The 12,150-nt window shown below is 42.9% G+C and overlaps 1 protein-coding gene across 4 annotated transcripts in view; it reads right to left on the bottom strand.

Moving 5' to 3' along the window:
- Positions 1 to 12,150, bottom strand: part of USO1 (USO1 vesicle transport factor) — a 59,754-nt gene that overhangs the window by 10,211 nt on the left and 37,393 nt on the right. For all 4 annotated transcript variants that reach the window (XM_079949379.1, XM_079949380.1, XM_079949378.1 and 1 more), the window contains 5 exons: positions 7,808 to 7,918; positions 5,763 to 5,881; positions 4,577 to 4,758; positions 3,257 to 3,378; positions 2,193 to 2,331 (listed from right to left, as the gene is read on the bottom strand). In XM_079949379.1, coding sequence (XP_079805505.1) covers positions 2,193 to 2,331; positions 3,257 to 3,378; positions 4,577 to 4,758; positions 5,763 to 5,881; positions 7,808 to 7,918 — 673 coding nt within the window. The remainder of the gene's footprint in view (positions 1 to 2,192; positions 2,332 to 3,256; positions 3,379 to 4,576; positions 4,759 to 5,762; positions 5,882 to 7,807; positions 7,919 to 12,150) is intronic.

The raw sequence follows: 12,150 nt of genomic DNA on the forward strand, positions 1-12,150 counted from the left end.
ACCGTTTACCTTCCCGCCGGAGTGGTACCTATTTATCTACTTGCACTTTGACGTGCTTTCAAACTGCTAGGTTGGCAGGAGCAGGGACCGAGCAACGGGAGCTCACCCCATTGTGGGGATTCGAACCGCCGACCTTCTGATCGGCAAGCCCTAGGCTCTGTGGTTTAACCCACAGCGCCACCCGCGTCCCCATGAGCTAGGTAAAGGTAAAGGTAAAGGTACCCCTGCCCGTACGGGCCAGTCTTGACAGACTCTGGGGTTGTGCGCCCATCTCACTTAAGAGGCCAGGGGCCAGCGCTGTCCGGAGACACTTCCGGGTCACGTGGCCAGCGTGACATCGCTGCTCTGGCGAGCCAGAGCCGCACACGGAAACGCCGTTTACCTTCCCGCTGGTAAGCGGTCCCTATTTATCTACTTGCACCCGGAGGTGCTTTCGAACTGCTAGGTTGGCAGGTGCTGGGACCGAGCAGCGGGAGCGCACCCCGCCGCAGGGATTCGAACCGCTGACCTTTCGATCGGCAAGCCCTAGGCGCTGAGGCTTTAACCCACAGCGCCACCTGCGTCCCATGAGCTAGGTACATATGGATAATTATGTCTCACTGTCACTTAGTGTCAGAGTGGGCAGAGAGCGGAGAATTGGCTGCTGGCAGTCTTATCAAGAATGCTGGACTAAATGGCCCTTAGTCTGATCCTGCACAGCACTTCTGCTCTTAAGCATGTACACTGAGGATCCGTTTATATGCATTTGTTTATTGATGCAATTTATATCCCACACCTTCAGTAAAATATATTTCCAGGGTAGGATTAGTTGCACCTTAACTGTTAAGAGACACTGAATATGCATTTTTAAAAAAGACACACACACACTGATGGGGAATATAGTGACAAAAACTAGGACTGCACAGTTATTAGAATCAGTCACCAATAATGCTTTCAGGCACAGGTTCTACAAAGATTTCTGCATTTTCTTTGAGGGACATATAGACCATTTTGTATGCACACCATTTTTCTCTCAGTCAGGGATCAGTAGTGTAGAAGTCTTTGGACTATTAAATATATCTATTATCATAGAAGACTTCTTCCCTACTAATTTCTGCCTGGCGAGTCGATTAGGGATAATTGGGTGGGGCAGGAGAAAGTTTACACAAACACAAAGAGACGGCTACTTATGTGCATGGTGCCAACTTTTTCCTAGCTTGGGACAAGCAGGGAAGGATAGAACCTGGACTCTGAACTATGACTGGTACTGGCTATCCCTTCAGCCAACAAAGACTCTTTCAAGAGACATGCCACCTCCCTGGGAGGAACGAAGCCACACACCCCCCTTCTTCTTTTTTACTGCACTTCAGATGTGACAAAGCAGCATAGTGATTAAATCCTGCTGGGCCTTTTCTAAGCACTATGGTTGTGCAAGAGCCAGACCCAACAAGATTAAGCGACCGTATTTTTCACTCTATAAGATGCACCAGACGTTAAGACGCACCTAGTTTTTGGAGGAGGAAAACAAGAAAAAAAAATTATGAATCCCAGAAGCCAGAACAGCAAGAGGGATCTGGCTGCTGGGGTCGCCTCTTGCTGTTCTGGCTTCTGGGATAGCCACCAAAGCCTATGCAGGGCAGGGGAATGAAGGAACCCAGCTGCCCTGCGGAGGCTTCTGGCTTAGCTGCGTAGCCTGCATTCGCTCCGTAAGATGCGCACACATTTTCCCTTACTTTTTAGGAGGGGAAAAGTGTGTCTTATAGAGTGAAAAATATGGTAAGCATCCATTCAGCGGGTTATCTTTTGCGAACCCACTTTTGAATGCAGCGATTGTGGAAAAGGAAGAAATACACTCAACCACACAGTTTTAATGCCAGTTCTGTGGGAGTAATGGATAGGATTCCAGTGAAGTTCCAAGACCAGGATACCTGTCCATTCACTGCATCTTTTGTTCCTACAATTCCAGGTTGACACCTTACTAACTCTTCTGCCTCAGCAGGTTTTCACAGCTTTTCTCACCACTCCCAGTCCCTTGTCTTGTTTCAGTTTATACGTCCCAGAAACCCAATATAAACTGGTAGTAGTTTCACGCATTTCCCAGGGCTGCTCAAACAATTTGCATCAAAGTAAAATGTGAAATTCCATGGTCTGAAAATGCGTAGCAATCTGCATTTGACAGCAAAACTTAGACAGGACACAGCTAGCAGTCATACCTAGCTGTACTTTAAGGAGATTGTACTGGTCCTTGTGTTGCTGGATCTGCGACATTTGCTGGGTGACTGTTGTCTGAAGCTGCTCGTTTTGAGCTTTTATAGATTCTACTTGTTTCTTCAATTCCTCAAGCTCCTGATCCTGGAAAATAAAATAAGAATCTACTTAATGGTATCTTACATTCATTTTTTTAATTCTGTTGATTGCTACTGTTATTTTTTTTAAAAAAAAAAATCACCACAAAAATTAAGCACCCATAGGCATTTACCTACAGACATTTGCAAAGGAACTTAGCTCTAACTGCTTATGCTATACAGAATAGCACACAATGCCACTGGTCTAAAATAATGCTTGCACATGCCTGTGTTTTGCATAGGGTGCCTGTGTTTGCCAGTGCATTAAACTAGTAAAAAGGTAAAGGGACCTCTGACCATTAGGTCCAGTCGTGACTGACTCTGGGGTTGCAGCGCTCATCTTGCTTTACTGGCTGAGGGAGCCGGCGTGCAGCTTCTGGGTCATGTGGCCAGCATGACGAAGCCGCTTCCGGCGAACCAGAGCAGCGCACAGAAATGCCGTTTACCTTCCCGCCGGAGTGGTACCTATTTATCTACTTGCACTTTTGGGAGTGCTTTCGAACTGCTAGGTTGGCAGGAGCAGGGACCGAGCAACGGGAGCTCACCCCGTCACGGGGATTCGAACCGCCGACCGTCTGATCGGCAAGTCCTAGGCTCTGTGGTTTAACCCACAGCGCCACCCGCATCCCTTTTGCATTAAACTAGTAGCATTGTGCGATATATTTTATGGTATAAGCAGTTAGTGCAACGTTCCCAGATACAAACAAAACTGCTTATTTCTAGAATTTAGGGAATTGACAGGTGTCAGCGCACCCAGAGTGCAATGAATCAGTGCCACCCCCAGGCTGCTTTTTGTTCAGAGGGCTGCAAGTTCTAATAATATGTTTAAATAGCACGATTACAGTAATGGGTAGTTTGGCCCTAATATATACCACCTTAAGCAGATACAGGGCCCACTAGTGCAACGAAGCTAAGATGTTTGGTTTTTTTACCTGAACTCTAATGATGCTTTTGTAGCGTGTCACTATGTTGTCGTGTTGTTCTAAGGACTTCTTCACTTCCTCTTCCTGTTTATCTTCTTCACTAGACTTATAAACTGCCTTTGTTATAATGCCTGTTTCAAAAAAAAAAATAATCATTTCTTTCATTAGACATTCTAAGCCACATGGTTTTGAAGCAATCCCAATGCCTGTTCGGATATAGAAGTTTAACAGGAGTTAGCCATTTTAGGGATTCTATCATCGAAAAAGCCATTCAAGATGCAATAAATGCGTTGTTGTAGTATGGAAAAATCACTTATGTAAGCAAGCACTTCAGTAAATCGAGAGTATGGCCTCTGCATATTTTCTTACCTCCCAATCAATGGACTGCCTTTCCAACGGACATCTTCCTGGTTTTAAGCCCAAGCTCCTCTATAAGATACTTCTGTTCATTGTTGCTGTTCTCAATTGATCCTCGCTCACTTTCCCTTTTCTTCCTCCCTAGTGTGTCATCTATTTATCTATAGACTGCAAGTCCACAGGCACGGTCCATCTTATTTTGCAAATCTTTGTACGGTGCATAGCAATTTTACTATTTAATAGATCAACTACAACCTTTACAGCAGATAATGTAGCCTAATTTTGTAAGAGCAAATCTACTAGCTGCCAGGAAAAATGAATGACAAACCATATTCTCAGATGCAGAATGGATCAGAACATGTTACCAAGAATTTCAGCAGGTAAGCCTCATTGTGCTATAAACCAATTGCACCACCACCTTCTCACCAAAGTAAACACACATGATGCAACAAACCCTCAAATATTAAGAAGGCAGATTAACTGGTCTTATAGCACACCGTGAACATAACAAACCTATTGTACTTCCTGTGTAAAATTGTTTGCCTCCAGCGTCATAACATGCTTTAGGGTTGCAGAAAATTAAAAACCTTGAAAGGTATAACTTAATTAACTTTACATCCAATTCTGAAAAGGAAAGGCTCTAAACTTTTAAAATCTAATTGTCTTAAGTAGTACAGTGGTACCTCGGGTTACATACGCTTCAGGTTACATACGCTTCAGGTTACATACGCTTCAGGTTACAGACTCCGCTAACCCAGAAATAGTACCTCAGGTTAAGAACTTTGCTTCAGGATGAGAACAGAAATTGTGTTCCGGTGGCGTGGCGGCAGCAGGAGGCCCCATTAGCTAAAGTGGTGCTTCAGGTTAAGAACAGTTTCAGGTTAAGAACAGACCTCCGGAACGAATTAAGTACTTAACCCGAGGTACCACTGTAAACACAAAACTCAAGAGAAGCGAAGTAACATGTCTCACCCTCTAGCTCCTTTACCAGTTTAGTAAATTCATGATCAAACATCATATGGTCCGGGCTAGAAAAGCTTGGCTGAGGTTTCTGAGCTGCTCGGGAATAGAATTCGTGTTTGCTGATGAATCCCAATTTCTCAACGAAGTTTTCCTTGCCAATTCTCTTTTCTATCAGTTGCTTTAATTTCTCCCTGGGGTGAGAGACGGATCACGTAAAACCACTGCAAACTGCACAAAGATGCCCTCTTTTCCGTTTCACCCCACCAGTCCACCCCCAGCAAATTCCTATTTAACAAATAGTTATATCAGTTATATCAAAGGCAACAGAGAGTAGTACAAAGTGGTAGAGACAGATGTGCCCTCAGATTTGGCAGTTTGAATGGAGTGCAGAGGGCGAAATGGAGAACAGACGATTTTGCAAAACCGTAAAAGCACTGTTTCAAGAGCTTGGAAATAATGAGCTGAAGGGAGAATATCGTGAAAATGAACAGGATTGGTTTTCATTTTAATGTTGAGACTCAACGTTCAGTCGTGTAAGAGAAATACGACTCATCATGCTAATGGAAAACTTGCTAGCTGCTAATTATGGCGGAAAACATTTGACCCTACCAAAGTTTGTAATAATAAAATAAGTTTAAGTCTGTGTCTAATTTTCTCTGGCTTAACTATATTGGGGTGTGTGTGTTAATCTATTTCCTAGTCTTTGCCCTGAAAATTATATTAGCATAGACCAGGGGTCAGCAAACTTTTTCAGCAGGAGGCCGGTCCACTGTCTCTCAGACCTTGGGGGGGGGCCAGACTATATTTGGGCAGGGGGGAATAATGAACAAATTCCTATGCCCCACAAATAAACCAGAGATGCATTTTAAATAAAAGCACACATTCTACTCATGTAGAAACACCAGGCAGGCCCCACAAATAACCCAGAGATGCATTTTTAAATAAAAGGACACATTCTACTCATGTAAAAACACGCTGATTCCCGGGCCGTCCACAGGCCGGATCTACTTGCACTTGCGATTGGGCCGGATCCGGCCCCCCGGGCCTTAGTTTGCCTACCCATGGAATAGACCGACCACATTTGTAGGCAGAGGAATGAAGGTGTAGCCCTCTCTCTTTTTTTTTTTTTACATAGGAGATACTTGGTATCTGTGGCCATGACACAAGTTTCCCATTCACCCTTCCAAGTACTCACTTCTTATAATTCTCGAGCGAGTTGTCATTGTAATAAATGGAAATTCCTAGTAAGAGAGCACACAGCCCTTGGACTAAATGCTCCTCTTCTCCAAGGTTCTCCGCTATCTGTCCTGTCAGCTAAAAAATTGAGTTAAGGATGTGTAGACATTTCATAGACAGAGCAATTCTAATTCTTGTACAATACTTTTTTGCTTTTACTAATACTAGCTTAATCAAGCACAAGTACCGTATATTTATTTCCACCACACCTTTCCTTCGAAAGGAGCCCAGGGTGGCAAACATTAAAATATCAATAGAATTTAAGTAAAGAATGCGCTATTTATATGCATATGGCTGAGAGGAGAGATCAAAGTATGAGACTTTTGAGCTCCCTTGAAAGATAATGACCAGATTCTAAAGAATGTCAGAATCTGAAACGTCTGTTACAACTGTTAAATAAAAACTTATCTTTTGCAGGATTACAAAACTTGTCCTTCCATTAAAGTTTACAAGTGCACATTCAAAATTAAAATTTCTGTGAGTTTATCCACGCATTCAAGCCTATACCTATCAAAGACTCCTTAAGGAATTTACATACACTTGTCAGTTTGCATTTCTTAGTACAGAAAGTATTGATCTGATGTGTAGAGTTCTTCCTTATTCTACTTAATTCAAGAGGGTTCTGGAAGATTCTCTGTGTGAAAGAAGCAAGCAGAAGGTGCATGATATTTGGGTTATTCCTTCAGAGAAGATAAGCACAGCTGGCTTAAACTGGGTCTGTTATCTTTCTGTCAAGGTCAGATAGTAATAGTAGGGCCAGAAGGAGCCTGAGTTTCACACTTTCTTTTTCTATCTCTCTTCTGGTGTGGTGTTCTGTACATAGTAAGCTTAGTGTTAAGGTTTAGTCTTGTTCTAAGTTTAGGTTAAGTCTGCTGCAACTGGATTTCTTATGGACCAGGACTAATTCTAAGTGTATTGGATTTGTGACTATTATGCTCATTTGCCTTCAGTAAAGCTCTGCTGGATGAAATATAATTGCCTCTGGTCTATTTACTGTGAACCCTGCAACGTGTTTAAGTTTTTACTCTGCTAACTATATATTGGAATCTACTCTGGATCAATACTGAGTAGAATTTCAATGACAATACTTCCATCAGACAGGTGGTGACTTCAAGCTTGCTGATCAGCGGCGCTTCAAAGCACCATGCAGCTTTTTAAAAGCCCCAGGCGGTGCTTTGAAGTCCCAAAAGTCATCACCTTACATGACTGTAAAAGACCAAAAGGTGAATGGCTGCACCCACCTTTCAACTTTAGCCTGTGAAGGATAAAAACCACCTGCGACCTAAAGTGTTGGGGCAGCACTGTAGGTTATGCAGAAAATATTATTTCTACAGGTATAACAGTTTCCTGCAGCAAATATGTGAAATGTGGGCAATATGTACACTTACTGAGATACCTGTGTTACAGGAAACACCACATATATTACCTTGAGTTCCAAGAAAGAAGGGGTGTAAATGTATTTAAGAAGGAGGTAAATACTGCGTTGCAACGTGTCAGGGCGAGAGGTGGAAGCAGGGCTCCAGAGCGATGCCGGGGAGGGAACCAGCAGAGGGGAAGGAATTCAGCGTGACACCAATAGAGAGGAGAGGGAGGTGGAGGAATCGGTGTCAGGGCTCCAAAACCCTTCAACCGAAATTAGCGGAGAGAGTGCTGGCACGCCCCTGCCTTCCCCTTACTTGCGCAGACACGTTCCGCGCAGGGAACATAGGAGGAGACTTGGGGTCAAACAGCTTTTATGCTGGAAGAGATTCAAGGAACGCCCACTGACGGATTCTGCAAGTGACTAACAGGTCACGGAGGGCGAGCTCTAACCCTAAACATGGTTGAGCAAACAAGCTGACTAAACTGAAGGCAATTTACGCACAAGTAACCCCCTCACAACCATTACACAACGCTAAGGTGTGGAGTCTCCTTACTTTGAACTGGCATACAGAAACTTGCACTCCTAAAGAACATTTCCTGTCATAATTCAGAGACATTAATTGCTAACGTGTAAAAGGATACAAATGGAACATTGGCAGAATTGTGCAGAAAATGTGTGACAGCAATGGGGCAGTTGCTTAGCCAGGTACAAAGCAGCATTAATAATCCAACTCTTGTCTGCACTTTGCTTCCCTGGAAGAAACAAACAAACAAACAACAAATTTTTACTTGTATTTACAGCTTTTCTGTTTCTTCCACGCGTTGTTTCTACTTTGAAGCCTGCAGCAGTCTTAAATGTTGGGTGTCCAGAACAACACGGGCACTTTTTATACAATTATTAAAATTCAACCATTTCCTCTATTAGGAGTGAGTGTGAATCCTTATGTAGCAAAACTGGCAAAGTCCACACACAAGAGGGAGGTATGAGAACACAAGGGAGATGGAGAGAAGAAAACTGAAGTATGCAGAAGTACAGTTGTTGTTGTTGTTGTTGTTGTTGTTGTTGTTGTTGTTGTTGTTGCTGCTGCTGCTGCTGCTGCTGTTGTTAGAAAACAAGACCTTAAGGGCTGGGATGGGGAGAACCCCCTCAAAACAGCTACCGTATTTTTTGCTCTATAAGACCCACTTTTTCCCTCCTAAAAAGTAAGGGGAAATGTGTGTGTGTCTTATGGAGCGAATGCAGGCTGCGCAGCTATCCCAGAAGCCAGAACAGCAAGAGGGATTGCTGCTTTCACTGTGCAGCGATCCCTCTTGCTGTTCTGGCTTGTGAGATTCAGAATATTTTTTTTTCTTGTTTTCCACCTCCAAAAACTAGGTGCGTCTTGTGGTCTGGTGTGTCTTATAGAGCGGAAAATATGGTAAATGAGGACCAAACATGGGCAGTAGCCACAGAATTTTGGGTCAATTGTTGAAGTGGGGGAGAGAGAAGGGAGTGGAATTTCCTGGCGGGAAGTAGCTGGTGAAAACGAGAATGCAGCTGCAGCAACCCAAGAAGCATAAAAACACTTCTGATCAGCTAAACATGTGTGTGTGTGTGTGTATCTTTCGCCATCATCCTGTGCTCCCTTTCCTCCTCTTTCCTCACCTGAGAACAGGAGTACAGGAGGATGCAGAAAAGAGACACACATATACGAAAAGAAAAGAAAAGAAAAGAAAAGAAAAGAAAAGAAAAGAGAATCACATTATTGTCCGGATCAGTCATCTACTGATTCGCACTGAGAGGCTGCTTTTGAACGTTCCCAGAGATGGAGGTGAGAGCTGTCCGTAGATATTAAAGAAGAAATCAAGTATCTTGGCACAGCTGTGACTGGATACCAAGTGTGCTCATCCACACACACCCAAATAAGAGATACAGGAAAGGAAAATAATTCCAATTCACTCTAACTCAATTGCTATTCAGTGCAAAACAGTTCCCGGTGCAAATGCAGTTCATTGTCCCCACACTGGTTAGAATGGGCTGTTACTGGGAAAGAATGGCGTGTGACATCCATGCGGTTTAGTTCACACACTGAATATTGCAGACCAGGCTCCGAGTGGTTTAAGGCAACCCTGCGTTGTTGCTCAGAGGTAGGAGACGGCTAAAATTGGAGGGAGAAACAGAATATACAACAACTCTGTCATATTCAGGCTGAGGGCTTGGCTAGAGAGGAGCGGCCCTTTTTACTGCTGGAGGACAAAAGCTGGGTGCGCGGTTGGTTTCAGCTCCCAGTCAAAAATTCTCCGTACCTCTCAGGATCGCGGCAAAGATCAAATTGCCTCCGCAAACCTTCCTCTTAGGTCAGACCAAATACTCAGTTGCGTGCAGAAGCCGCATGCATGTAAACTGGTTAACCCTCTTAAATGTTTAAAAACAAAATAGATTAATGAATAATATGAATATTGCATACAAAAGTCAAGTCTAAATCAGAAGCATGGTCTCCTGTCTTTTTTCAGGTCCCTCAGGCTCAGGTAACACATGCAGACCAGAGATACCCTGCAACACTTTGCATAAGCCTATTAATGACCAAGTTAACGAACACTACCTTCCAGTCTTGGTTCAAATGTAAAGTCCCTCAGGAGAACTTCTTTTTATATATCTTTCTATTTTTGCAATTAGTGTAATACTAATGAAATATCAGAATGTGCTGGAAAGGAATTAATTGGCTTTTAGTAGAAAGGTTTGAAGGAGTTAAATATAAATATGGTTTAAATTTTGAAATTCTATGGTTTTTGAAGGTAAGATAAGGTTAATGAAATTAATGTTAAATAGAGAGAGTTTGTTAAGATAAATTACTTAAATAAAAATTGAGAAGTATGGGAAGAATTTGCTGAAATAATGAATAAATTAGAATACAAAAAGGGAGGTGTGAGGAGGTCCAAGAAACAAGTTAATGAACGCAACCGGGAACGGGGGGAGGGAAATTTGGAATCCAAAGGGTGTTAAATTATATTTTATTCTTTTTTAATTCTTTTATGGTAATCTGTATCTTATATTAAAGAGGGGAACTCGCGGAAGGGAACAGGTCGATTTTAGGGGATGGGAAAATATTTTTTAAATTGGGTTAATGATAATAATTTTAAAATTTGGGGTAAGAATTTGTTGAATCTATTTGAAAGAATTGGAATACAAGAGGGGGTGGGGAGGGGGAAGTCCTGGAAAGATGATATTGAAAATAAGGCCTTAAATTTGGATGTTTTTCTTTTTTTTGTTATATTTGAAAATCTTTAATAAATATTATTAAAAAAAAAAAGAAACAAGTTAATGAGAGGATGTAATTTGAATTTGTATTTTCCTTTTTTTCTGTTATGTACTTTTTTGGTTTTTATGCTTTTATGTTTTATTTTTTTATGTATTTTTGAAAATCTGAATAAATATTATTTTTTTAAAAAAACAAATGTAAAGGCCCTCAGCTTCTTAACCATGGTTAAGCAACTAGCAGACCCCTTAGATTAATGAGTTCTGTTTCCCTTCAAATTACTCCTTCCTGTTGCTATGATGAGTCTTCCACCTGCATCTAGTCGAACAACAATCTCGATAGCTTTAAGCCGGATTTTAAAACCATGGTTGGAGGCGAGTTTCACACTTTGTTTTAAAACAAAAGGGGGGGGACACTTAACACTTCATCTGTGCCGAGTTGAACACTAACTATGGCTAGCTCAGAAGAAGAAGAAGAAGTTATTATTATTTATACCCCACCCATCTGGCTGAGTTTCCCCAGCCACTCTGGGCGGCTCACAATCAAGTGTTAAAAACAATACAGCATTAAATATTAAAAACTTCCCTAAACAGGCTGCCTTCAGATGTCTTTTAAAGATAAGATAGCTGCCTATTTCCTTCACATCTGAAGGGAGGGCGTTCCACAGGGCGGGCACCACTATAACCTGTTCCCTGTAACCTCACTTCTCGCAATAATAATAATAATGAAAAGGGAAGGGATGGCCCTTAGTGGGAGAGGAGGGCACAGGCCTAACGCAGAACTGAGCAGGCATTGGGAACGAGGAAGGTGTGCTCAAGCCAGCCCCTTCTGATACCTTAACCATGGTTAGGTAAAGGTAAAGGTAAAGGTACCCCTGCCCGTACGGGCCAGTCTTGACAGACTCTGGGGTTGTGCGCCCATCTCACTTAAGAGGCCAGGGGCCAGCGCTGTCCGGAGACACTTCCGGGTCACGTGGCCAGCGTGACATCGCTGCTCTGGTGAGCCAGAGCCGCACACGGAAACGCCGTTTACCTTCCCGCTGGTAAGCGGTCCCTATTTATCTACTTGCACCCGGAGGTGCTTTCGAACTGCTAGGTTGGCAGGCGCTGGGACCGAGCAGCGGGAGCGCACCCCGCCGCAGGGATTCGAACCGCTGACCTTTCGATCGGCAAGTCCTAGGCGCTGAGGCTTTAACCCACAGCGCCACCTGATACCTTAACCATGGTTAAGATACCATAATATTATGCCTGCACAGAGGGGTCAAGAGAAAAAAAGCGCAAACCAAGAGGCTCAATGCAAAACCCTGCAAAAACTTAAGAGCAGCAGCATGAGGAGGGGCCTTATTTAATACTGACCACTCATTTCAAAGAAACAGGAAAGAAGCAGAAAGAAGCAGACACTCTTGAAATGAGGGCTTTAAAAAAAAAAAGAAGCACTGCCCTACTGATTTTATTGCTGCCTGTATTTAGAAAGCAATGATCTGGGACTGCTGGTCATTTAACTGGAGGGTTCCTGCTCATACCCCCAAATGAGTTCACCTTCAAGTAACAAAACCCAAGGCCCTTGTTTAATTTTGCATACATCTGCAGCAGTCAAAACGTCAGCTGGCAAACTAATCTGTCTTGTCTATTTCTATACCGGAGATGATTTATCAAAACAAGCAAGCTCTCTGTTTTTAGACGAAGACCTTTACGGATGGAGGACCGCGTGTTGAGATTCCTTCACTGCAGGGGGTTGGTCTAGATGACC

This window comes from Podarcis cretensis, assembly GCF_951804945.1.
Source record: "Podarcis cretensis genome assembly, chromosome: 13".
Taxonomy (NCBI): Eukaryota; Metazoa; Chordata; class Lepidosauria; order Squamata; family Lacertidae; genus Podarcis; species Podarcis cretensis.